General features: G+C 47.7%; 8 protein-coding genes and 1 non-coding gene across 9 annotated transcripts; 3 read left to right on the top strand and 6 right to left on the bottom strand.

Moving 5' to 3' along the window:
- Positions 1–245: 245 nt before the first annotated feature.
- FOBCDRAFT_318292 (nucleotide-diphospho-sugar transferase) lies at positions 246–1,808 on the top strand (the record flags this gene model as incomplete). The annotated part of the gene is made up of 3 exons (XM_031179137.3): positions 246–766; positions 831–1,099; positions 1,157–1,808. Exons 1-3 carry the CDS (start codon positions 266–268, stop codon positions 1,806–1,808), a joined length of 1,422 nt encoding a protein of 473 aa, XP_031045024.3. The 5' UTR covers positions 246–265.
- A 2,079-nt stretch (positions 1,809–3,887) lies between these two features.
- Positions 3,888–5,518, top strand: FOBCDRAFT_132284 (nucleotide-sugar transporter-domain-containing protein; the record flags this gene model as incomplete). The annotated part of the gene is made up of 5 exons (XM_031179138.2): positions 3,888–3,977; positions 4,060–4,089; positions 4,142–4,450; positions 4,526–5,209; positions 5,261–5,518. The coding sequence occupies 5 exons, from the start codon at positions 3,888–3,890 to the stop codon at positions 5,516–5,518; spliced, it is 1,371 nt and encodes a 456-aa protein (XP_031045025.2).
- A 396-nt stretch (positions 5,519–5,914) lies between these two features.
- Positions 5,915–7,769, bottom strand: FOBCDRAFT_180793 (nucleotide-diphospho-sugar transferase). The gene is made up of 3 exons (XM_031179140.3): positions 7,519–7,769; positions 6,206–7,456; positions 5,915–6,153 (listed from the first exon to the last, which is right to left on the bottom strand). The coding sequence occupies exons 1-3, from the start codon at positions 7,582–7,584 to the stop codon at positions 6,127–6,129; spliced, it is 1,344 nt and encodes a 447-aa protein (XP_031045027.1). The 5' UTR covers positions 7,585–7,769; the 3' UTR covers positions 5,915–6,126.
- Positions 7,770–9,603: 1,834 nt separating this feature from the next.
- On the top strand, positions 9,604–10,360 carry FOBCDRAFT_220863 (uncharacterized protein). The gene is made up of 2 exons (XM_031179141.3): positions 9,604–9,913; positions 9,967–10,360. Exons 1-2 carry the CDS (start codon positions 9,771–9,773, stop codon positions 10,079–10,081), a joined length of 258 nt encoding a protein of 85 aa, XP_031045028.2. The 5' UTR covers positions 9,604–9,770; the 3' UTR covers positions 10,082–10,360.
- Positions 10,361–10,717: 357 nt separating this feature from the next.
- Positions 10,718–10,789, bottom strand: FOBCDRAFT_t90. The gene has a single exon. It is a non-coding gene; the product is annotated as a tRNA-Thr (tRNA).
- Positions 10,790–10,957: 168 nt separating this feature from the next.
- On the bottom strand, positions 10,958–12,217 carry FOBCDRAFT_272606 (uncharacterized protein; the record flags this gene model as incomplete). Its single annotated transcript, XM_031179142.2, has 1 exon — positions 10,958–12,217. The coding sequence occupies one exon, from the start codon at positions 12,215–12,217 to the stop codon at positions 10,958–10,960; it is 1,260 nt and encodes a 419-aa protein (XP_031045029.2).
- A 707-nt stretch (positions 12,218–12,924) lies between these two features.
- Positions 12,925–16,280, bottom strand: FOBCDRAFT_220861 (fungal-specific transcription factor domain-containing protein). The gene is made up of 3 exons (XM_031179143.3): positions 15,337–16,280; positions 14,927–15,292; positions 12,925–14,870 (listed from the first exon to the last, which is right to left on the bottom strand). Exons 1-3 carry the CDS (start codon positions 15,958–15,960, stop codon positions 13,107–13,109), a joined length of 2,754 nt encoding a protein of 917 aa, XP_031045030.2. The 5' UTR covers positions 15,961–16,280; the 3' UTR covers positions 12,925–13,106.
- Positions 16,281–17,542: 1,262 nt separating this feature from the next.
- On the bottom strand, positions 17,543–18,157 carry FOBCDRAFT_272604 (Endoribonuclease L-PSP/chorismate mutase-like protein; the record flags this gene model as incomplete). The annotated part of the gene is made up of 3 exons (XM_059611472.1): positions 17,543–17,689; positions 17,739–17,926; positions 17,980–18,157. The coding sequence occupies 3 exons, from the start codon at positions 18,155–18,157 to the stop codon at positions 17,543–17,545; spliced, it is 513 nt and encodes a 170-aa protein (XP_059467081.1).
- Positions 18,158–18,362: 205 nt separating this feature from the next.
- Positions 18,363–20,724, bottom strand: FOBCDRAFT_249633 (uncharacterized protein; the record flags this gene model as incomplete). The annotated part of the gene is made up of 8 exons (XM_059610885.1): positions 18,363–18,893; positions 18,943–19,126; positions 19,175–19,347; positions 19,400–19,670; positions 19,717–20,255; positions 20,307–20,385; positions 20,436–20,607; positions 20,714–20,724. 8 exons carry the CDS (start codon positions 20,722–20,724, stop codon positions 18,400–18,402), a joined length of 1,923 nt encoding a protein of 640 aa, XP_059467080.1. The 3' UTR covers positions 18,363–18,399.
- Positions 20,725–21,572: the final 848 nt, after the last annotated feature.

Raw genomic sequence — 21,572 nt, 5'->3', positions numbered from 1 at the left:
AATCGAAAGCAATCACAATCACAAACACCATCTCTTCTCTTTAGCACGTCTAGAACGTTTCGTTGCTCAGCACCTAAGGTGCCTTTACACTCCTTTCATTCTCATACTCCTTTCTCAAAGCCTCTTCCTCTCCACCTTGCACTTCATCTGCCTAAGGTACTCAATAGCCTTCATCTTTACGGCCTTTAACCCTTCCGGTCCTCTCTACGTTCAAGGCATTTGACAATTCTTCCCCTGAACGTTGAACCTTATCTCCACATCCATCATGGCAAAAGCCCTTCGCTTCACTCTTTTGTGGGCATGGGCCCTTACCCTTCTTCACTTCACCCTGTTTGTGTGTGGCTCAGCCTTGCCCTCGTCTGCTGATGCCCCCCTCAAAGCAGCCTTGGTGACCCTCGTCCAGGAAGATGATATCAGTGCCACTCTCTTCAGTATTCAACAGATTGAGGACAAGTTCAACAACCGCCACTTGTACGACTGGGTTTTCTTTAGCGTCCAGGATCTTCCAGAGAGGTTCAAGGAGCTCACTTCCAACGCTACCAATGCTACTTGTATCTTCGAGGTTATTCCAGAGGAGAACTGGAACATGCCTGGTTGGACTGATCACTCCCAACTTTCGGACTCTCACGAAATCAACTCTGACTGCAACCCAAAGACCTTTAAACCCCTCGCCGACATCCGCCAGATGAAACGATGGAGCTCGGCCCCCTTTGCTAACGAGCGACGTCTCCGCAACTATGAATGGTTCTGGAGAGTAGAGCCAGGCGTAAGTGGTTCCCGAAACAACCACAATGATGCATCGAAAAATGATCAGGAGCTGACACAAGCAGGCATCTTTGAGCCAGGACATTCCTTTTGATGTCTTCCGTTACATGCGAGACAACGGTATTGCTTATGGCTTCAACCGAGCTGTCCTTGGCCAAGCCAACTTGTATCATCTCTCTCGCATCAAGTCTTTCATTGACAAGCACCCAGAGCTCCTTCACGAAGAAGCTGATATCACATGGCTTATTGAAAACGGCACAAGTCTCGCTATTCAGTCAAGCTCATCGGATGACAGCTATGAAGGATTGATAGACGAGGGCAGTGACAAACTGAGGTCGCGGATCATTTAGGAGAGCCGCCCTAGTGGTCAACGCAGCTCGGACACTAATAGGTCACAGGATGAGACGGCTCACGACAGAAATACCAAGAATGAAGGGAAGGGAGCATCTTGGATTGGTGGGTCCTTTGCGACTTGGCTAAGTGAAGTTTACAGCAACAGTCTTTATCCAACGTTTGACATTGGATCCCTAGCTTTCTTCCGCAGCCCTCATCACACTGCCTTCTTCCACCACCTCGACAGTGCGGGCGACTTTCAGTATCGCCGAGTCGACAATGTCCCGGTGCACAGCTTGAGCGCGAGTATGTTCCTGCCTCGGGAGAGTGTCTGGAACTTTGGCACTAAGAATATGCAACTTCGCACCCAACTTAATATCCAGCCAACCGGAATTGGAGCTATTCCAGATGGTGATCAACGCATCGTGGACTATGAAAACACTGACTCAGGCAACAGTGTCAAGCACAAGAATGATGCTGAAGAGGAAAAGAAATCGTTTCACGAAAACTGGGAGTCAATGACACCGGACGTGAGCGAACAGTCCGAGAACCCGCACTTGATATCAGGCAATACGTGGATGGGGAAGGACGTGGCGGATGAAGCTGAAGGATGTAGTTTTTTTTGGTTTTGGGAGCAAGTTCTAGCTGGATTTTCAGGATTTGCAGGATATGGGTGGGAAACAGATTTTAGTTGTTTGCAAGATGATTGAAGGGACAACTTAGGATCAAGGTACGACATGTACAGACAATTGGGCTCACCGCCTCGCGGGTCGAGGCAGCACAAAGAGAAGATGAGGTTTGCTTTTCACATGAGATTGTTTGTGCATGAGTGAGAAACCACACCATCATCAGAGCGGTGAATGTAAATGTTGTATAATGTATTACGGGGCGCCTTTCTTCGCAGCTGAGACAGAGGAAGACGTTTTGGCTGGGCCCAAGAAAAAGGCGCTTGCGTCGGGCGGCGGTAGATGTCACACACATGGGTACAGTTGTACAGCGTACAAGGCGCGTTTTTGACGTGAAAAATCATGGATGGATGGATGTCTTCCTACGTGGCTGGTGGTGTTACATATATGTTATCTGGAAGACGAACGATGTACGTCACTAAGCAGTGCAGAAGCAGGCAAGTTTGGTCAGATGGATGACGCCATTAATGGATACAGTATGTGTGAAGCTGGGGATTGTCGACGTCGAAACATATCATCTTAGTGAAGGATGTAATTCCCTGGAAGTAAATGACGTACGAAACAAAACATAGCAGGTTGGGTTTTTGTGCTTGGACGTGTTTGATGAGAAGAGCTGCGGAGTCTGTGGGGTTTGGATGACGATCGGCGCCGGTGGGATCGGAACCGGGGAGGGGAACGACGAATTTAGTTCGAGATCCGAAGTAAAATTGATTTGGTTTGGAGATTTATGTTGAAATTGGAAGGTGATTGACCACATCGTATTTGAGCATATAGCCTCGTTTAGTAGCTGTACTAGAGGTTAAGTAGCTTATTACAACCTCGGCCTTTTCATACCGATGGTTCACGGTTTTAACATGATACTCTCTGATCATGCTAAGAAGTGAACAGGGATGCGCCTTGTTCTTCCACCGACTGTGGATAGATTTGTCGCTTGCTATGAAACGAGGACAAGAGATAGACGGTTTGTGCATTTTACACACAGGATCTCAGACAAGATTTTCGGTTAAATCTACCGGTATCCGCCTGTTGCAAAGCTTTTTTCTTGGTTCCTGGCATGAATAAAAAGGCACAGGTTGCTTCCTAGTGGGCAGGGATAATAAAGGGGCCGGGGCAACTTAAACAGGGGTTGTTAGAGTTAATGACTGCAACGTTGAAAATTGTAAAGGTTTATTAACGATTTATCAAAAATTAATTAATTATTACTCTTATTGCTAAGTAAAATGCATTAAAACTTCAACCAATCCCATCTCTTAAGCATGAAGTTATCATTCCCTGCCCTGCTAAACACCAAGATGCACTTGCCCCTGATTCCTGCTCTGTCAGATCCCCGCCCACCCATACAGAGCTTGACCAGTGGGGAGGAAGATGCACCAACTGCCACATGCCTTCCTGCCTTACCTGGCTGGGCATAGAGGTCTGGGTCCTATTTTTATGACAAAAACCAACAGCAAGTAAGGCAAGGGGTTCACGGTTCACAGTTCACAGTTCCTTTGTAGGCTGGACGGCTGTGGTGCTTCCTTCCTTCGCACTACCCCAGGGTCACTGTATCCTTCCAGCCTACCTTATCCTATTCTGTAAAGAACGGAGACTTCCTTTTTTGAAGGTGCTCCCCGCCTCTTTCCTCCCTTTTGTCCTTCTTCTCTTTCATTTCTTCCATAGAAACTCTTTACGAATATTCTCTCGAATTTCGAGAAGTACGAATAGCGAGCACGGATATCCCACGTCGACTGGCAGTGACGATATTGCCCAAGACATTGGCTCCCGAGCCTTGGCAGTGCGCGATTGCGATCGTGGAGGGGCCTTTGGATCTGCAACAGGAACATTTACAATATTGATACGCAATCCGAATATTCGATATTACACCATTCTACTTAGACATACGAAAAAGAGCCCAGAAAAAATAGTGGACGTGGTTGATTGGGCGCCCGAGCCATCGTAAAGAATTCGAATTTCGCCCATTGTCGCATCGTCTTCCCAGCCAGTGTCGCAAAGCCCCCATCGCGGTTTCAGAGCGCATTGGTCTCTTACTACTGGCCAATTTCTCTCGATATTACACTCCTTTTGCATCACATCGACACACTCAGCTCTTCTTTTGACTTTACAATGGCGATACTGGAGGCCTTCCCCAAGGCGGCGCCTGCTAGTCAGGGTGGCTTCCTAGGTCTGAGCAAGAAGCAGTGGGCTTTGACAACGGTATGGACTTCACGCCTGGTTTCTTGCTATGCTGTTCGGTAATATAACAATTCTTTGATTCTGGTACTGACGTGCTTTCCAGTTGACCTTTCAAAACTCAGCCCTTATCTTGGTAAGCTTTTGTCGCAATGCATCATCCTAGGCTCAGCTAACATTGCCTTCAGATCATGCACTACTCTCGCGTTATGCCTCCGAGTGGCGATCACCGCTACTTTACTTCGACCGCCGTCTTTCTGAACGAGATCATCAAGCTCGCCGTTTCGCTATCCTTAGCCATCTACGATACCTCAAAGACCTTGGCTCCTACGACACCCGCGACAGTCCTTTTCGAGCAAATCTATAACTCTGTCTTTGCAGGTGATGGGTGGAAACTCGCATTGACAGCTGCCTTCTATACCCTGCAGAATATGCTGCAGTATGTCGCTGTGGGTAACTTGGATGCGGTGCACTTTCAAGTGCTGTATCAGCTCAAGGTATGTCTCACCACCAAGTCATATTCCTCTTGGCAAAGTTAGCCTTATCAGAATACATTCTGACTTTTTTCAAAGATTCTCATCACTGCACTGTTCAGTGTTGTACTGCTGCGACGGCACTTGGGACCCAAGCGCTGGCTTGCCCTAATCGTCTTGACGCTGGGCGTATGTGTTGTGTCACTCCCTCAAGCCGGCTCATCTTCGAGCTCATCCAGCATTCCTCTCCGCCACATGACGGACCATTTCTTCCCTCGCTCGCTCCATGAGCTTGGACACGTACCCACGGACAACAGCCAGGCTGGAAATCTAGCTAAGCGATCTGCTACCTATCAAGGCATTGACCATGATTTGCCGCCTCTGGATCCTCTCATGAATTACTCGGTTGGCTTGGTCTCTGTTCTTGTCGCTGCTACGGTATCCGGCTTGACGGGTGTCTACTTCGAAAAGTTACTCAAAGAGAGTCCCACTCAAGCCAGTGTTTGGATCCGAAACGTTCAGCTAAGCTTTTACTCCATCTTTGCTGCCGGCCTTGGTGGTGTAATTTGGCAGGACGGTGAGGGAATCAGCGAGCACGGCTTTTTCGAGGGCTACAATTGGGTTGTGTGGAGTGCCGTTGTGCTCCAAGCTGCCGGTGGCATGTTGGCGAGCGTTGTAATTCGGGATACGGATAATATTGTCAAGAACTTTGCGACGAGCATCAGCATTGTCATCAGCTTCTTGATCAGCATTATGTTGTTCCAGTTCGAGGTTTCAGCAACAGTAAGTTCCCTTATCGTGACCGTGACGCATGGACGTTAACACAGTCTGCAGTTTGTTATTGGCACGTTCCTGGTTCTCCTCTCTACTTGGATCTACAATGGTTCAGATAGGGCTATCCGTCGTCCTCCACCAATCCAGATCCACAGCTTCGAGAAGCCGGCTATTGAGCCTTTCCAGACCCCTCGTAATTTGGCAAATCGACTGACTGTCAATCCCATGGATAGCCCTATGGGTTTGACCACAAGTCGACCAAGCACGCCACTACTGCCCAGAACGCCAAGTCGATCCAACTTTAAGAGAGACGATTGATCTTTTCGATATAAATATCGATCAAAAAACCACCTTATGCACTCGAATACAAAACTTTGTATTCGGGATTTCATTATTATGAAGTCGAACGAAGACATGAATCGCGCATCCTTGCAGTAACATTATATATAGCCAGGATCTCATTGGTACATTTCTTGAATAGATAGAACAGCTTGCATAGCCAGTCTGGAGTGGTTATCACTCATGCATATTCCGGTAGGTATGGTCGGCGATAGGAAAAACACCCACTTCTGAGGAGGTGCGGTATGACAGTATACCCCTGGTTATAGAAACCTGAATCTTAGATCAAGACTAGAAAGGACGGGAACGGTGTTTCCCACAAATCACAGCTTCCAAGTTGAAATTATGGTGGAGAGGCTTGGACAAAAAATTACAAGTCCATTATCGCTGTTTTACTTGCTTTACTGAATAGTCATTCCTCTTGATGTGACCTGATGGGAACCAGTTTTGTTCCCCAGATATCACTCCTATATACACCCTCCATTACGCTTTGATGGCCTCAACTTTTAAGGATATATGGCGCCTCTTTCAAAGAAGATCAAACGCAAACTTTTTGCACTAGTCTAGATTGTAGAAACGAGCTTCGTTTACATGATGACTTCGTTGGTGACATCCTATAACTCTGTTAGCGGGGTGCTCATCAGATAATTCGAGTTGGGAACTTACCCTCTTCAACTCCTTGTAGGGCAAGCAGACACAGTTCTGCACGCGGACCTCATCACCGACACCGCAGTCCTTGCCAAGGATGGTGATGCTCTGGACCTTGACACCATTCTTGATGATGCTGGTCGAGTGGCTGCCGACAGGGGTAGGGGTACCCTCAACACGAGCCCAAGCGCCAACGCGGCTACCCCAGCCAATGATGGAGTAGAGAACGCAAGCATCGTGCTTGATCTCGCAGTCCTCGAGCACGATACTCTCCTTAACACGGGCGCCAGCGCCAATGTGAGCACGGGGGCCAATGCTCACATTGGGGCCGAGCTTAGCAGTGGGGTGCACCTCGGCTGTAGGGTGAATGAAAACAGGAGGAACGATGTTTGCGCTAGGAGTGGCAAGCTCTTCGCTGTGGTCGGATTGCGCAGCCTTTTGGAGGTAGAGAGCGTTGGCAGGGACAGCAGAACCAGCAGTCTTGATCTGACGCCAGAAGTCCTTGGTCTCGTAAACGTAGAACTGCTTGTTGTCGGCCATGTCAGAGAGGATATCCTGCTCCAGGCGAATAACCTCGCTCTTCTTCTCTTCGTCATCATCGTCGTCGTCAGGAAGGACGAAGCTGTTTTCGAGGTTATCGGAAGAGGGGTAGGAGACGAGACGGGAGGGTCGGTCGAGGCGGCGCTTGATGGCGGAGCGGATAGAGGGGAAGATTGCCTCGGTGGAGAAAAGGTAGACACCGCAGTTGATCAGGTTGCTGATTCGCGACTCGGGCTTCTCGACGTAATGCAGAACACGGCGGGTGTGAGAATCGGAGACAATGCAACCGAAGTTTGTCGCGGCCTCATCGCTCACACGTGTTCCGAGGATGACAGCCTCAGCATCCTTATCGTTGAAAAGCTTAAGCATCTCGTCGAGAGGGAACGAACAGCAAACATCGGCGTTGAGAACAAAGAGACGCTCAGGGCGACCCTTGAGGATAGCATCACGGAAGTGGTAGAGACCGCCAGCGGTTCCAAGAGCCTCATACTCGCGAAGGTACTTGATAGTGATGGCGGGGAACTCCTTAGCGGAGTCCTTGATGAAGTCGCGGAAGACAGATTCGTCGTAGTAGCCAATGATGTAGACCTCCTGGATCTGCTTGTTGGGGACGCGAGCGACAGAGGAGAGACAGTGCCAGATGATGGGGTGGCCAGCGACTTCGAATAGAGGCTTAGGCACGTCGAGGGAGAGAGGGCGGAAACGAGTGCCGCGAGAAGGACCACCGACCTAGAACATATACTCTGTTAGAACAGCAAGTTTATAGAGGGGTGGGGAGGGTGAAGCTATACCAGGATAACGGCCTTTGTGGCGCCCTGGTCCTTGGTGCGATGGGCCATGGGGACGTGGAGGGACATGATTGCTGTGGTGTGATGAAGAGTGGGAATTGGAGAGAAGAGAGGGAGAAGAAGCTCGTAGAGGGAGGTGAAATTGAGCTTGATCTTAGTGTTTTGCTGAGGGGAGTAAGTGGAGGGGACACTTTGGAGATTGAAGGCGGTGACCAAAAAGGGAAACTGTTGATGGGCGGGAACGGTGAGGTTAGGTGGGGGTGGGTAATGCACGTGGGAATAGGGGTTCAGCTGAGTGAGGGGCTTACCCTATATTAAATAGAGATGGAAATTATTGGACTTTGACTGATCGGAGGCTTGAGATATGGTTTGATTGGTGACGTTTGGTGGTCCAGTTTTGTGCTGTTTACTCAATTGTTTCAGGAACCGAAGTGTACGCCATTGCAAGTATGATCAAAAGGTTATATCTGACCACATCTCTGGAACCCAAATGAGCAATGTTGGATGTAACCAGACGAGAAAGTCGAAATTATTAGCATTCAACAGCCAGACCTCTCAACTATATCTATAAATGCGCGATTCTAGGTCCAGAGCCACTACTCTTGCTGAGTGTTGTTGGTATGCTGTAGAGTTCGTCGAACTTGGTGAGATGTAACAGATCTAAGAGCATGATGGGTGCGAATAATACTTGTTATCATTGCTTTTTGCAGAAAATAAGTGAAAAGTCTTATCTACCTCTATTAAGCGCCGCTCTCTTTGTAAAGGACCCATATAGTCTAGGTGTAGCAGAAACCAATCAACGACATGAGATGTTGATGTCCACCAACAAGCGCGCGTTTTCGGTTCAATTTTCGTATCAGGCAGTTCCACTACAATCAAACAATCGTGAGGTGTTTCTTTTAACGTATAGATATACTGGCTGGGATGTTCAAAATTCAAAGTGACTGAAAGCATGCAAATGGGTAGCGCTTTGCCTCGGAGACAAAAAGGAGAACCAAATGGAACGGTAGCTGACCAGGAACAAGAAGATGCCAGAAGGAGAAATGGAAATTCAAGTAATAGACATTTCACTTATAGTGATGCCATAGAAGCGAACCGATTGGTTGCTCAAGTGTTGGATATTGAACCAGGCCTGACATGATTTCGCACATCATAGACAGGCTTTGCCGCGGAAATCATCCAGGAAGATGCTCCCATTTCAATTAATGACGTTGCAGCTTATCCGAGTGTTGCTTCTTGTAGGGGATCTGTAACCCGAGTAATTGAAGGAGTTGCGTGATGTCTGCAGGTTGCCAAGAAGAATCGGGAATGGATACGAACCGTTCAGTTCCTTGTTCATGACTGTGTTGGATCGATAGTTCCTCGTCAAGTGATATTCATATATTTACGTTGGTTAATTGATACTAGCTTCGATAGTATAAAAGGACAAATTGATACTGCTTCTTCAGAATTTTCAATCGTGTCAATCTTTGCATCGTGAGCCAACATTTCAAACCTCATCTTGAGATCTTCAAACTGAGTGGGTCGAGTTTTAGCTGCCGAAGATAGACCCCTGCTGGAGAGTGGATATTGATGGATTAGAATAGAAATGGACCCATTGTTAACCTCTTGGGAACTGTATGACTAGAATCAATGTTGAAGACATATCACTTTGAGAATGTGAAAACAGCTACCACATAATAGGGTGGCTGAGGCGGTGAACAGGTCAATTGAGTCAATATGCAAAAGCCCCTCCATCAATCAACCAATGCAACACTCATCAGCCGATTCCAAGCCTCCATCTCCGCACTTGCCCGCCATCTCAAGACACAACGGCTACCTTCATCCAGTCAAAAGCCTAAGACGCCTAAGTCAGGGGTACCCATCCCTGGAGATGCTACCTACCGGACTGCCATCTGGGGAAAATCCGGGGTTCTTTTGTGTACTCGGCAAGTCCCTCCTCTGTACTGTGGCGGCTCGCAGCACGGCTTACATGCCCCCAAACAGCTTCTCCAAATACCATAATGTGACTTTGGAAAAGACCTGGATAATATCAGACATGCGCCTCGTCACGCATCAATGACGGCAAGAAATTCCCCGCAAGTAACGGTTCACCTCCTCCTCTTTTAAGAGAGATGAGTTCCCGACGCGAGTGGAGGCGTCTTCCTCCTTGATACTCACCTAAGCTCCGTTCCGTTCAGCAACTCCTTCAGATCTGCGGGTTCATTACTGACTATCAATTTTTCAATTGCTGATTATATTAATTGACTGTCAAAATGTCTCCTCTAGTCGCTAGTGTCGCTCGCTCTGCTGTCGTCCTTCGGCCTCTCCCTGCAGCCCAACGAGGACTCCGCACTTCGAGCATCCTCCGTGACTCCGAGCCGTACCAGGCGAAGCCGCCCAGACAGAACCAGAACCAGTATGGATATACGAATTGAGTTATAGCGAGCAGGACTAATACTGCATTCTTAGTAACAAAATTCTCGTCGCTGGTGCTCTCGCTATTGGCGGTGGGTTCTGGTGGTTCTACCGAGGGGGTAAGCCCATCCTCGACGCGTCTGGTGAACCCAAGGCACCTACCAAGTAAATACGATAAATGTTACGAGCATCGTCTGGGTGTTCAACTGCGAAAAGGACCCAGGTGAAAAGATATGATGGCGATGGCGATGGCGATGGCGACGGCAATAAGGGCATGTGAATAGGGAGGGACCTGTCATTTCCTTTCTGGGCAGAGAGCTTCAGCCTGCAAAATTACACCTTGAATGGTGGAATGTCTTGTTGGTGAATACCTTCGACCAACATTATGCATAATATCACCTTTATTTGCGCCATGCACATATAAATCTCACTGTTTACTGCTTCGCATTGCTTTATTTGAACCTACACCGCTGAGTCGCCCACCTGCGACTTTGGTGATCTTAGCATTACACATAAAATGCATCCAAATAACCCACTTCGCAATACTACCAGGCTTCTTCTAGTCCATCTATATGCGAGAGACAATTGATGGCCAAGCTACCAATTGGAAGGACGAGCTCTGTCACATGCAAAAATGGATCGTCGTGGAGGTGAGGAAGGGCCACTGAAGCTCTTGCTTAAACTTTACCTCCCTTTTGGTAATGGGCCCAAAAAGGAAATTTTCACCTCAACACCGAACAAGTATCACATAACATTGAAGACACTCGAATATAAGAAAGAAGGGTCAAAAAGACTTAACCTCGCTTGCCCCGTACTGGAATCGAACCAGTGATCTTATCATTACTAGTGATACGCTTTACCACTGAGCCAACGGGGCTTGTCTAGCGATGTGCACAAGTTTGGAGACTTGTTCTGATCATGGTCCATCATTTACGACAATATAAGATAGATTAAAGATATTGAATTTCTCTGTTTTCTCATATATGTCTGTCTGCCTAGGTATAGAAAGCAAAAACATCCTTCAAACCATTCCTATGCTTCCCCTTTAGGAACTTGACTTTCCTTCTTCGTGGTGGACGTATTCCCAGTCTTCAGATTGAGCTGGAGAATCTGAGGACTTCGCAGCATTTTCCTCGAATGCTTGTCCTACTGGCACCCGTCCTGTGGGGCTGGAAGCAGGCTTGGTGTTGAAAGTTCGTTGATCTTGACGAGTCACAACGGGTGCATTTAGCCGTCTAGTTAAAGCATCAAAAGCTTCTTGGCGGCTGACGTTGTTTGCGCCGTTTGTGGTAGAATCTGTATAGGACGGCGGCGCGTTTCCTGCCGAGGGATTGCGTGAAAGGTGAGGAACTGTTGTTTGAGGACCCTGCTGACCAGCTTCAGAGGTGGGCTGTGGAGTAGTTGTCATTGGGTGGGTGTAATCGCTTCTGGGAGCGAGGAGAAGAAAGGCAGGAGTTGGGGTATGCCTTTCAGGAGCAGTCTTCATGGCGCGCTTCTCGCGTTCATAGGGACTCTCCCGGGTTGTCTCCAGGTAAGGGGAAGTCTGGCGAAGAGCAGCTGTCTGAGTCAGCTTCTCAAGAGCAGGGCTACTAACAACAGGGGTCATAGGGGGCACAGGGGACCATAGAGCTGCCGTTTGAGTATCTATCGCTTGGACAGAGCTTGGAGGAGCAGAGGCTGGAAGTTCTTGAGGCACCGAACTCTCATCCTTGGTTTTCTGCTCGGGTGAAAGTTCAAGGTGTATCAGAGCACGTATGTATTGTGCTTGCGCCTTCGCAATATGGTACAATGGGCATAGGCCGCCAACAGTACCGAGCGTGAATAGTAGAAGGCGGATGGCGACAATGATTGAGCTCAAGACGTAGGGCTTTGCCCATTCAAAATCCGCCAAATATGCTCGGTAAGCCAGAACCCAAACCAGTGTGCAGGCAGTGTGGGCGTAGCGGAGCTGAAGGAGGTACATCCAGCTCGAAAAGATGACGGCACGAGTTCGGTTTCTTTCACTGCGCTGAATCCATTCCAGCGGCTTGAACTTGGTGGTAGAATCGCCGGACCCCTGGTTCTTGGCATCGTCGTTCGACTTCGGGTTGAGCTGCTTTCTGACCATGAAGTAGTTGAGAAGAATGAACGAGAGGGCGAGCAAGGACTCCTCGGAGGTTAACAAGTCGGGGGTCACCGCCCTAACGGCCCCAAGACCTTCCACTTTCTTCAGCAGATTTGTGCATGGCACACCCTTTTCTAAGAAAAAGCCATTGACAACACCGTCGTCACCATAGCTCTTCCAGCACAGCTTGAAGCCCTTCATTTCGTTTAGGCTAATGTTGAGATCAAAGATGAGAAAAGATGTGGTTTCCTCTGGGACTGGAGGGAGAGAAAATGTTCTTGAAGAATAAAAGAGGTAGAAGTGAATAAAAGTCGAAGGTGGGATGCAGTAGCCCTTAAATAAAGAGGAACATCTTGTTAAGCTTTTCGTTCATGTAACTTTAAATATCTCCCACACAAAGGTTCATTTCAATAAGCCACGATATTGCTGTTTATTGAGGCTTTCCGAAGCTACTTGCCTTTACATGAAAGCTAGCTCCGTGAAATGCACGCAGTTCAGTTCAAAGTTAACATAAAATTATGGACTGACAGTTCCTCAAGGACCACAAGTACACTCAGTCACAGAAGTAATTTAACTTATAGTGCATCGTCATCGAAGTTTGATCGAAGTTGACCAACTCCAGATGAGGAATACATAATATAAACTAATTCAAAATGTGCAAAGAAGCTTCGTGAACTTTGTACAGGTCTTGGGTTTTCAAAAACTTTGAGGAAAGTAGATGGAGTCCCATCACGAGATTATGCAAAATCAAAAAAGGTTTGCTAGCCTCATGCATGAGACGTTTTTCACCAGACTAACTCTAGCATGGTCTCATCATGAAATTATCAAAACAAACTAGAGTTAACATCTTTTACAAACCGTGTGATTTGGAAGTTTCTTCGACCACAAAGAGAGATGTTTGAGTAGCCAGGATTCATTGTAAGCTAAAAGTGCTATATAGATACAGTTATGCAATCAAAAACTTATCACGAATAGTTAGTTATCAAAGGAAGCATGACTCATAACAAAGTCATTGTGGAAGCCTGACAGAATATACCACATGGGATCAAGTAGTTTAATAAGTCTGAGCAACGTTATCAGCTCACTACGCTCACATGCCACCCCAACTACCGGCACCCGCTCCCATTTGATCCATCGCTGGCCTATTCAAAGTCCTTAAAGTCTCATCCCAGTTCTGCCAATCAATATCATCAACTTCGCCAGGATCCATGTTTAGGTCGAGACCAGGATTGGGCCCGGCTCTGTTTTGGAAAAGCTCACCGATATCACCGAGAGCACCTGGATCTTGCGTGTGCTGAAACATATCTGAACCTGGCCATGGTGATAGGCGAGTACCTTCAAGTGCTTGAGGATCGTTGTCGTTCCTATGTGTAGATGCAGTCCCCGATATGGCGGGCGATGCAATGCTTGAGAGACTTCCAAGGCTACTATCACCTGGGAAAAGACCACCCATGTTCTGCGCTCCAGAATCACCCCCTTCGTAGTACATAGCAATATTTGGATTGCCAGAGTGAATATTTTGCCAGGTGTTGGGGTCAAATACACTCATTTGGTCGAGTGGCTGTTGGGGCTGTTGTCGGGTTTGCGAAAGGGACGCAGGTTGATCTGCGCTGGGTAAAATGCTCTGGTACTCGACATCATCGGAGAAGTCTCCCGGTCGAAATATCTTTCGCCATCGGACTCGGAGTTCTGACATGCGGGTCTCCATTCCGGGCGCAGGGCCAATACGTTCCAGTACAGGTTTGATTCTCTCCTCACGATCGAGACGTCTCGCTGCCTCAGGATCAGCGCGTAACCGAACAAGCTCTGATTCACGATGTCGTTTAGCCTTTGTAAAAAGCCTTTTAATAGGCATCCATGCAGCCGTATGATTTGTGTTATTGCTGCCATCGATTGGGTGATCATATTCGAGAATTTGGGCAGCTTCCCATGCTCGCTCCGAGGTGACACCCCAAGGCCGTTTCGAGAGTTCCAGCAGCATGCATGCGATCGCGTGCCATTGGCGGTAGGATTTGAACAGCCAACGCCATTGCCGGCAGCTGGGGTCAATATTGAGAATGTGACTGTACTCAACGATCTCAATACAAGACTGCCACAACCGGCTTCGGATCTCGTATGATACCTCCGGGCCCGTCCCTGGGAAGAGCACGGGTTGATATATGATGAGGCCAACCTTTGCCATCATGATTCTAGAAATGAGAGAAGCAACCCAGAAAATAGGATCATCTTCCCTGATAAGATGTTTCAGGAACTTATCCTCCATGCGTTCGTAGACTTCAACAAGCATGTGCTCGCGCTCTTCGAGGCTTTTTTCGACCTCTTTGGGATCAACAGGACGCATTTGCGCTATGGCCGCGAATAAGCCCCGAGATAGGGCGGTGATCTCGTAACGTGAGAGGCAAATGGCGGAGTCAGTGCGGCCCTGACGTGGGGTTGGTGTTTCGGTAAACGATGGGTCAATATCGGCGTCGTTTATGTTGGATGGGAGTTGAGTGTCAAAGGTCTTGTCACCTATGATCAGGTCAGACCCCATCTCCTCAGCAGAACGGACGTCAAGAGACACAATGGCCCACCAAAGACGACGGCGCATCTCAACCTCAAACGGTGAGAGGCCAAGCTGTTGACCGTCGCGGTAGAGACCAAGGGCTTGAGCCATTCGGACACAAAGACTGGTAAGCGTCCAAGCGAATTTGCTATCATCGTGACATTTGACTACGGTGAGGTAGATAACAAATGCCTGCAGCATAGCCATGTTGGTGGTGTTGAGAAGATTAGACTTGGCTAGAGCTTGTTCAAGAGCGAAGCGAAATTGAGATATGAAGTGAGATTGAGACGCGCCGAGATTTGCTTCAACCTAGAATATGTGAGACGGCGTCCATAACTTGTGAAGTTGTGGGAGCGAAGGCTCACCTCTTGTGTCTCCATCGATGTAACAGCTGAATAATAAATGGCAAACACAAGCGCTTCATCTCCAGGGCGCAGATCGTGCTCTCCGCGCCTCACTTGAGTCATGAGTCTGCTCATGGTGGGGATGTGCAACACCTTGACAAGAGGTTCGATATTCTCGAGATAGATCTGCCAAAGGAAAGAGCCCTGTGCAGGCAATGGATGGAGGCCTGTAAGATCAACATCGGCAGAACTGTAGCCAAAAAGGAAGCTGTGGTGATCATGCTCAATACCCAAGTTTTGCGGAGGAGACTGCTCTGGAGTTGTATCCTCTTCAAACTCGGCTTCTTCTTCGTTCATAATCTCCATCTCGTTGCGGATTTCAGCGAGCTGTCCGTGTTAGGTGATGCTCAAGATTGTAAAGGAGATCGTACCTCATCGTTGAGCTTCACGAAGAAGCCACTATTAACGTATCGTGGCGTGGAGTCTCCATCATGGAGTACTAAACGGCCAAGCTGTTTGTTGATCTTTGAGAAATCGGTATTCTCAGACTCTCTCTTGACCTTCTCAGTGGCTGCTTGAACGACATCTTTTGCATTCTTGCTCTTCTCTGAAGCTAGTGGCGATTCTCCATTGCTCACTTCCATGCCATTCTCACTAGCTGTACCTTGGCCACTCATCTCATAGACAAGCCCCTCGAGCTTCCGCAGTCGACCCAAGAGATCCATTTCACGCTCACTCTGCCCAGTGGCAGGCCCTGTTGGCGCAAGCCGCGTATGACGTGGTGCGCGGCCTGGAGCAGGGTAGATGCAATCGCATTGAGCCCGCCGACAATTGCTGCAGGGCATCGTCTTGTCACATCGGACTCTGCGCCTCCGACAAGTCACGCAACTGCGTGGATTAAGCAGAGGAGCGCCTGAAGTCATGAGGGCCACGGGTCGGTCATGGGGAATTGTTGCGTGGCCTGCTTGCCGCCCGGTAGTCGCGGGGTTAGTAGCCCGATGAAGGCTCCCAGGTGAGGCGCCAGAAGATGGCGTCTTGGGCGTGTTTGAAGCCATCACCAATTTTTTTTGTTGAATCGATAATTATCTTCAGCCTTATGACAAATAATTCAAGGCAGAGGCTCAATCATTAAATACTGGATCATGGAATGATCTGCAGACACAAGGCCTGATTAAAAGACGAAACATCCTGGCCTTAGGTCAGCACTAACAACACTCTGTTGCAACTTATTACAGGGTCTGAGGCCCTGATCAGCTCGTTCGCCACGCCGCTAAGCGAATCCTTCAAGACGGATGGTGACATAAATAAGATGGGCGGTTGAATTGGAATTACGATTTGTCTCGGCTTGTTGCGTGTGACTTGTGTCAGATCTGACATAGTGGTCCTAGCGTGAATCCATGTTAATTACTAATAGTAGATGCGATCGAAGAACCTGACCGAGCTTATTAGCACCTCATACCTTGTAAATATCTTCTCATGATCCAAGCCTGAGTCTTCGGTGATAACTCGCTATGGCCGAACGCTTTGCCACTCATCTCGTATGTTTTTGCTTTCCTTGTCTCTTCCTCGATGGAGGGGATTATTAATGTACCTAGGTGGGATGGAGATATTTGCATTGCAATTACCCTGCTACAAGTTTCATGTCTTTGTCAACAGGTATGGATGTATGCCGTAAGAATGGTCCTCCTCTTTCCCAACAACAGCGCTCGATTTTTACTTCTTCCATATCTTTTGCTGAGAAGATAAGACTTAGCCAGACGCAACTTAATAAATAATTACACAGCCAACGATGATCCATGGAAGACCTCCAACATGCCTGATCCATTGTCCATAGCTGGCAGTGCTTTTTGAGCAGGACAAACAAGGGGACAATTACTTCCTCTCACTTCTTTGTGCCTGCTCAAATGAAAGAAAGTCCCAATGAGAACGGAAATTCAGAAGTTAGCGCGGTCAGACAGCCTTCAGTACGCTCTCTTCAGCTTCTTCGATTTCTAACATTTGAAGCTCTTGAGATAAGGCACACTTACTGCATCTATCAAAGGCTTAAACCCAAAAAGGTGGCTATCAAAACACACCAGATACGGGTCCAGGAACTCTATTTTCCTTTAGGAACCCTCTGATGAGATTTGTATGGAAGCGGAAGCCGACCAAAGCCCAGACTATCCGACTGGACACTCAAAAGAAGTCTAATACGAAACTCTTGATCACTATCATGAATGAGTTCTTGACTTGGTTGCAAGAGAATCACCGCGAAATACCATTGTCATATTTCCCTTTCAAGTATTAGTTACAATGAATGCGAGAGCTATATACTGCACAACAAGAGGAGAAACGCTAGATGGAGTGTATTCCGTAGAAAGTTCAACTTGGTAAGTCATGCCTCAAAACACAAGGTACTACCCAGAATATCATCTAAAGTGATGAAAGGCTGCTGACCTGATTCTGTTGACAAGCTTCTATAGTCTGAGAGTTGGTTTTATTATGTGAGGTTTATCAAGATTTATGTGTCATCAGATAAAGTGTCTGGAACCTAGGAAGGAAATGATCAAACAGAGTACAGCAAATGTCCAGTTTGACCTCTTGATGAGGATCAAGAAGGAGTTTATATAAGTCTGGAGATATCCAATGCCAGAAAGTCTATTCCAACGCAATGATATCCATCTCCATGCTTGCACCAGCAGGGAGTCTCAGGGATTCGCATGCACTTCTAGCAGGCTTGTGTGGAAAATACTCGGCATAAACCTCGTTCATTTCCTTCATGTCATCCATATTTTGAAAGTAAACCTAAAAAGCCATCAGTGAAGGGCTTGGAAATATCAAATGTATAACGCACCGTTACCCTAACAGCCTTGTCAAGACTGGAACCTGCTGCTTCCAGAACAGCCTTTGCGTTCTGACACATCTTGTGCGTCTTCTCAGCAATGGTACCTTCTATGAGCCTAGCCTGTGAATTGGCGGGGATTTGGCCCGAGAGGAAGACCATGCCGTTGGCTTTGATGGCCTGAGTGTATGGCCCAATAGCTGACATTACTGATCAACAGTTGGTTAAAAGAGAGTGAGAGAATGATACGAACGAGCGACTGCCTTTGGAGAGAATACGTGCTCCATAGCTGCGTAATATGGAATCGAGGCCGAGAATGTGCGACTATGAACGTAGTTGATAGTTCTTGGTTGTATGTTGATTTGAGGTATATGGGCTGCTGGCCGTAGGATGGACAAGACCGGAGCAATGCGACGGGTAGCCAACGTCATAATGACAATCAAAAATAAAGGTTATGCTTATTCTGCATAGGAAGTCGCCGTGTTAAATACTGTTTAAGAATAAGCCTCGGAATCCCGCTCCGTCCTATGCGTATCGATCTACGGAACAGTATTCCGGTATAAGTCGGGGCTAGGTCTAAGCACTCTTATGAGCCGTCACGCATTTCCGATGATATGGCCAAGTTATAGTATCTTGAAGCAATGCATGATTAATATAACATCCAGAGCCTAATTTAGATGTTTGTAGACATATCGTCCATATCCCACATCCACGCATTATCAAGCATAGCAGTGTCTAAGATATCGAAACCTTCTACATTTAGATCATCGATCACTGAAAGGATTGTGTTAGGGTGCGCGGGATCTCCAACTCCGTTTCCATCTCGTATGTTTGACCACAATGGGTCAGGCGATATGCCTAACTGGCCCGGGTGGGTTATAGCATATTCGTCCAGACCAGGAACAAGGCTCACATTGAACATGTTCCCAGTGTCCTGATGCTGGCGACTGTTGTTCCCTCGTAGCTTAGTATGTAGTTCAAGGATTTGTACGAGATCAGACCGATAAGCTTGCGCAGGAGCTACGCGCCGTGATACAAACTCGCCAAGTAGGTTCATAACCTGTGGCAAGTCCCAAAGAAGCTCATTTGCTGGCCGGATGATGTCGATCAGGATCAAGGCAAATGCTGCTGAAAAGAGCGCATCGATATCATATGGCAAGAAGATATCTGCCCTCAAGTCAATAACAAACTGTTACAGAAAGACTGACGAACTCACCGCACATCATCTGTTGCTTCAAAATGGACATAATCATAAGAATTTGGACAGCAGACTCGATGCACATCCTCAGCATCGACTCAAATGGCGACGAAGAGTGGCGAGCATTGGGCACCGGAGCACCTAGCGCTAGAAGAGGCTTGAGAAGTGAGAAGAGAACAGGCCTAACAGTCAAAATCACACACTGAGCCCTAATTAGTTCGGGTTCGAGTAGACTCAATAAGGAACACACCTGGTGGAGCAGAAGATGGAGCGTGGCAGACTCGCGAGAAATTGGTTGGCCTGGTTGCTGGACATCTAGCGGCAGATGTTGACGTAGGACAACGTAGGTTTCCGCAATACGAGAAAGAATTGACTTCACTTCAAGAAGGAAATTCCGCTGTTGATCGTGTACTCCATAGATGGCTGTGAACGTCCAGATGAGCTAACATTCACAAAACGTAGGCCACCAACTCACCATCAAGGATCTTGCCGAGATGAGAAGAGAGGATCGCATGGATAGCGAATGCGTTCTGCGACTCATCTCCCGGCTTTATTTCTGGGAACGGAATTGAGATGTCGTCATCTCTCATAACAGATGGACTGCCCAGCATCGCTGCGCACTTCCTATCGATGCAGTATACTGTCCACCAGAGGCGTCTCTGGTACTCGAAGTTTGAAGACCTCAACGCTTCCGGAAACTTTTTGTTTAGAACTTTGGTGACAGAAATCCGCAGGGCTTGGCCAATCTTAGGACCAATTAGTTGGGCGAACACTGACGGTGCACAAACTAACCGTGACATAGGCCTCCTGTAGGAGATCGGTTGCATGCATGAACAAAGCGGCCAAACAGAGAACCTCAATTGACAACAAAGGATCTTCGTAGAGCCTTCTGATATCTGGCATAGCTTCAATGGCAAGTGTGAAGTAGGCCATTCCGGAGGGGCCCATCTCAGAGTGTTCTCTGGACTGTATCGACTTGCCGAACGCTAGCACAAGTAGCATCTGAATGTGCCATAGGCTCGCATCAGCTTCCAACCCTTTGTCGCGGTCATCGTAAAATCTCCTCATTCTTTGAAGAAATATGTCTGCATCGAATATGGAGTAAAGAGAACCGATGTGCACAATCACCGTGCTGGTCAAATATTCAGCATAAGAGAGCTTCGGCAAGGCGATGCTTGACAGATCGAGACCTATCGGCGGTAGTGTCCGGGTATAAGATATGTCCTGTCGTTCCATAGATACACTCCCAGGATCTGCAATTGGGGATGACTGTTGAAGAAGGTTGCGGACATTACGGCTGAAGCTGAGAGTTGAGCTGTGTCCAAGGTAGGCTAATACGGTGAGCATGTCGATCACTTTAAGGTATAAAAAATGATACTCACCCACGTGTCCATAGCGATGGACCTTGATCTGTGGCCCGGAAGTGACCAGAGTATTCGTAAGGGAACTTGACTCCGACCTCTTTTTAAGAGTTAATCAAGGAATGGAAACGTTCATTGTGTGATACGTACCGACGGCGTCCCAGTTTCGTTCAAGGGGCTGTCTGGAGGATTTCTTAATGAAGGACGTGCATTAAGCTGCACTGAACTCGATGAGAGGGCTTCGGTGTTTGAGTCTAGACCTTGCACGGAGCGTGATTGAGCCTCAAGTGACTCGATACGAGCGTGCAATTGGTCGAGGTAACTAAGTCCATCAGGCTTAGCAAAGGTTCATCTACTTAGACCAATCACATACTCTACAGATACTGCTACTTTCTTTTCTTTCTCTTCAAAGACGCAAGTTTCCTTACGTCTGATGCATCTTTCGCAAGGATGGCGCCCTGAACAGCGAGTCTTACTGTTGCGGCAGCCGATACAGCTACTCTGCGTCAATTTGATTGACAGCGTATAGAAAAGCTATAAACTGACGCATTGGATATCTTTTCACGCTTGCGAGCTCGGGTTCGAGTCGATCGCACATTGATCTCATTGTCCATTTGTTCGAGTTTTGAAGAAGGTTAATTGCATGTCGGAGTGACGTTCCGGATGACGGGAATAAGATGGATGGATTGAATGTGGGGACGTTGTGACAGACCCACTACCCGCTTCTAGGAACTGTTCATCCATCCACTGGAGGCTCTATCGTTTCAGGCAGGTTACGTATCGAGACGAAGTCAATGAGCAAACCGCCGTAAGACAATAAAATTGTTTGATTGGAGCACACTGACCAAGATATGTCTAATTGCGGAGAAGGCTTCAACTGCCGCTCAGGGGAACACTGACGCGCTAACGCGTTATCTTTCGGTTGTCGCCTGCAGCCCTGTCCCAGCCTCCTTTTTTATGTGCTTTTCCTGGCTGCATCTTATCCACTCCATGCAGCAATAACTGTTGTTAGGACAGGGGATGATAATCGCAATACCAGCTTCTCAATAGAGACTGAACAGTATTAAAAATTTTGGATTCTTATAATAGACTCTGTTGGGTAGCTGTGAAAGAATTTTATACGTACTCAGAAATGCTACGTGCTTTCAATCGTTCTCAGAGCCGTGGCACTCTATCGTGAATTATCGGGGCAGCGTGTTGCCCCAGAGCAACGGCAGTGCCACTAGAAAGAAGCAAGTACAGGAGCCCAGCCTGCCAACCGCCAATCTGCGAGCTGCGTCTGGTGAA

Source organism: Fusarium oxysporum, chromosome IV, assembly GCF_013085055.1.
Source record: "Fusarium oxysporum Fo47 chromosome IV, complete sequence".
Lineage (NCBI taxonomy): Eukaryota > Fungi > Ascomycota > Sordariomycetes > Hypocreales > Nectriaceae > Fusarium > Fusarium oxysporum.
Note: the sequence above shows the minus strand (reverse complement) of the source record. Positions and strands in the feature narration are given on the sequence as shown.

Excerpts from the sequence above, each read along its gene's own strand:
- FOBCDRAFT_220863 (XM_031179141.3), top strand. The coding sequence starts at position 9,771 with ATGTCTCCTCTAGTCGCTAGTGTCGCTCGCTCTGCTGTCGTCCTTCGG. Across the intron at positions 9,914-9,966 it reads CCCAGACAGAACCAGAACCA|TAACAAAATTCTCGTCGCTG; the intron begins GTATGGATATAC and ends CTGCATTCTTAG.
- FOBCDRAFT_220861 (XM_031179143.3), bottom strand. The coding sequence starts at position 15,960 with ATGGCTTCAAACACGCCCAAGACGCCATCTTCTGGCGCCTCACCTGGG. Across the intron at positions 15,293-15,336 it reads TCGTGAAGCTCAACGATGAG|CTCGCTGAAATCCGCAACGA; the intron begins GTACGATCTCCT and ends TAACACGGACAG. Across the intron at positions 14,871-14,926 it reads CATCGATGGAGACACAAGAG|GTTGAAGCAAATCTCGGCGC; the intron begins GTGAGCCTTCGC and ends CACATATTCTAG.
- FOBCDRAFT_180793 (XM_031179140.3), bottom strand. The coding sequence starts at position 7,584 with ATGTCCCTCCACGTCCCCATGGCCCATCGCACCAAGGACCAGGGCGCC. Across the intron at positions 7,457-7,518 it reads CCACAAAGGCCGTTATCCTG|GTCGGTGGTCCTTCTCGCGG; the intron begins GTATAGCTTCAC and ends TATATGTTCTAG. Across the intron at positions 6,154-6,205 it reads CCTACAAGGAGTTGAAGAGG|GATGTCACCAACGAAGTCAT; the intron begins GTAAGTTCCCAA and ends ACAGAGTTATAG.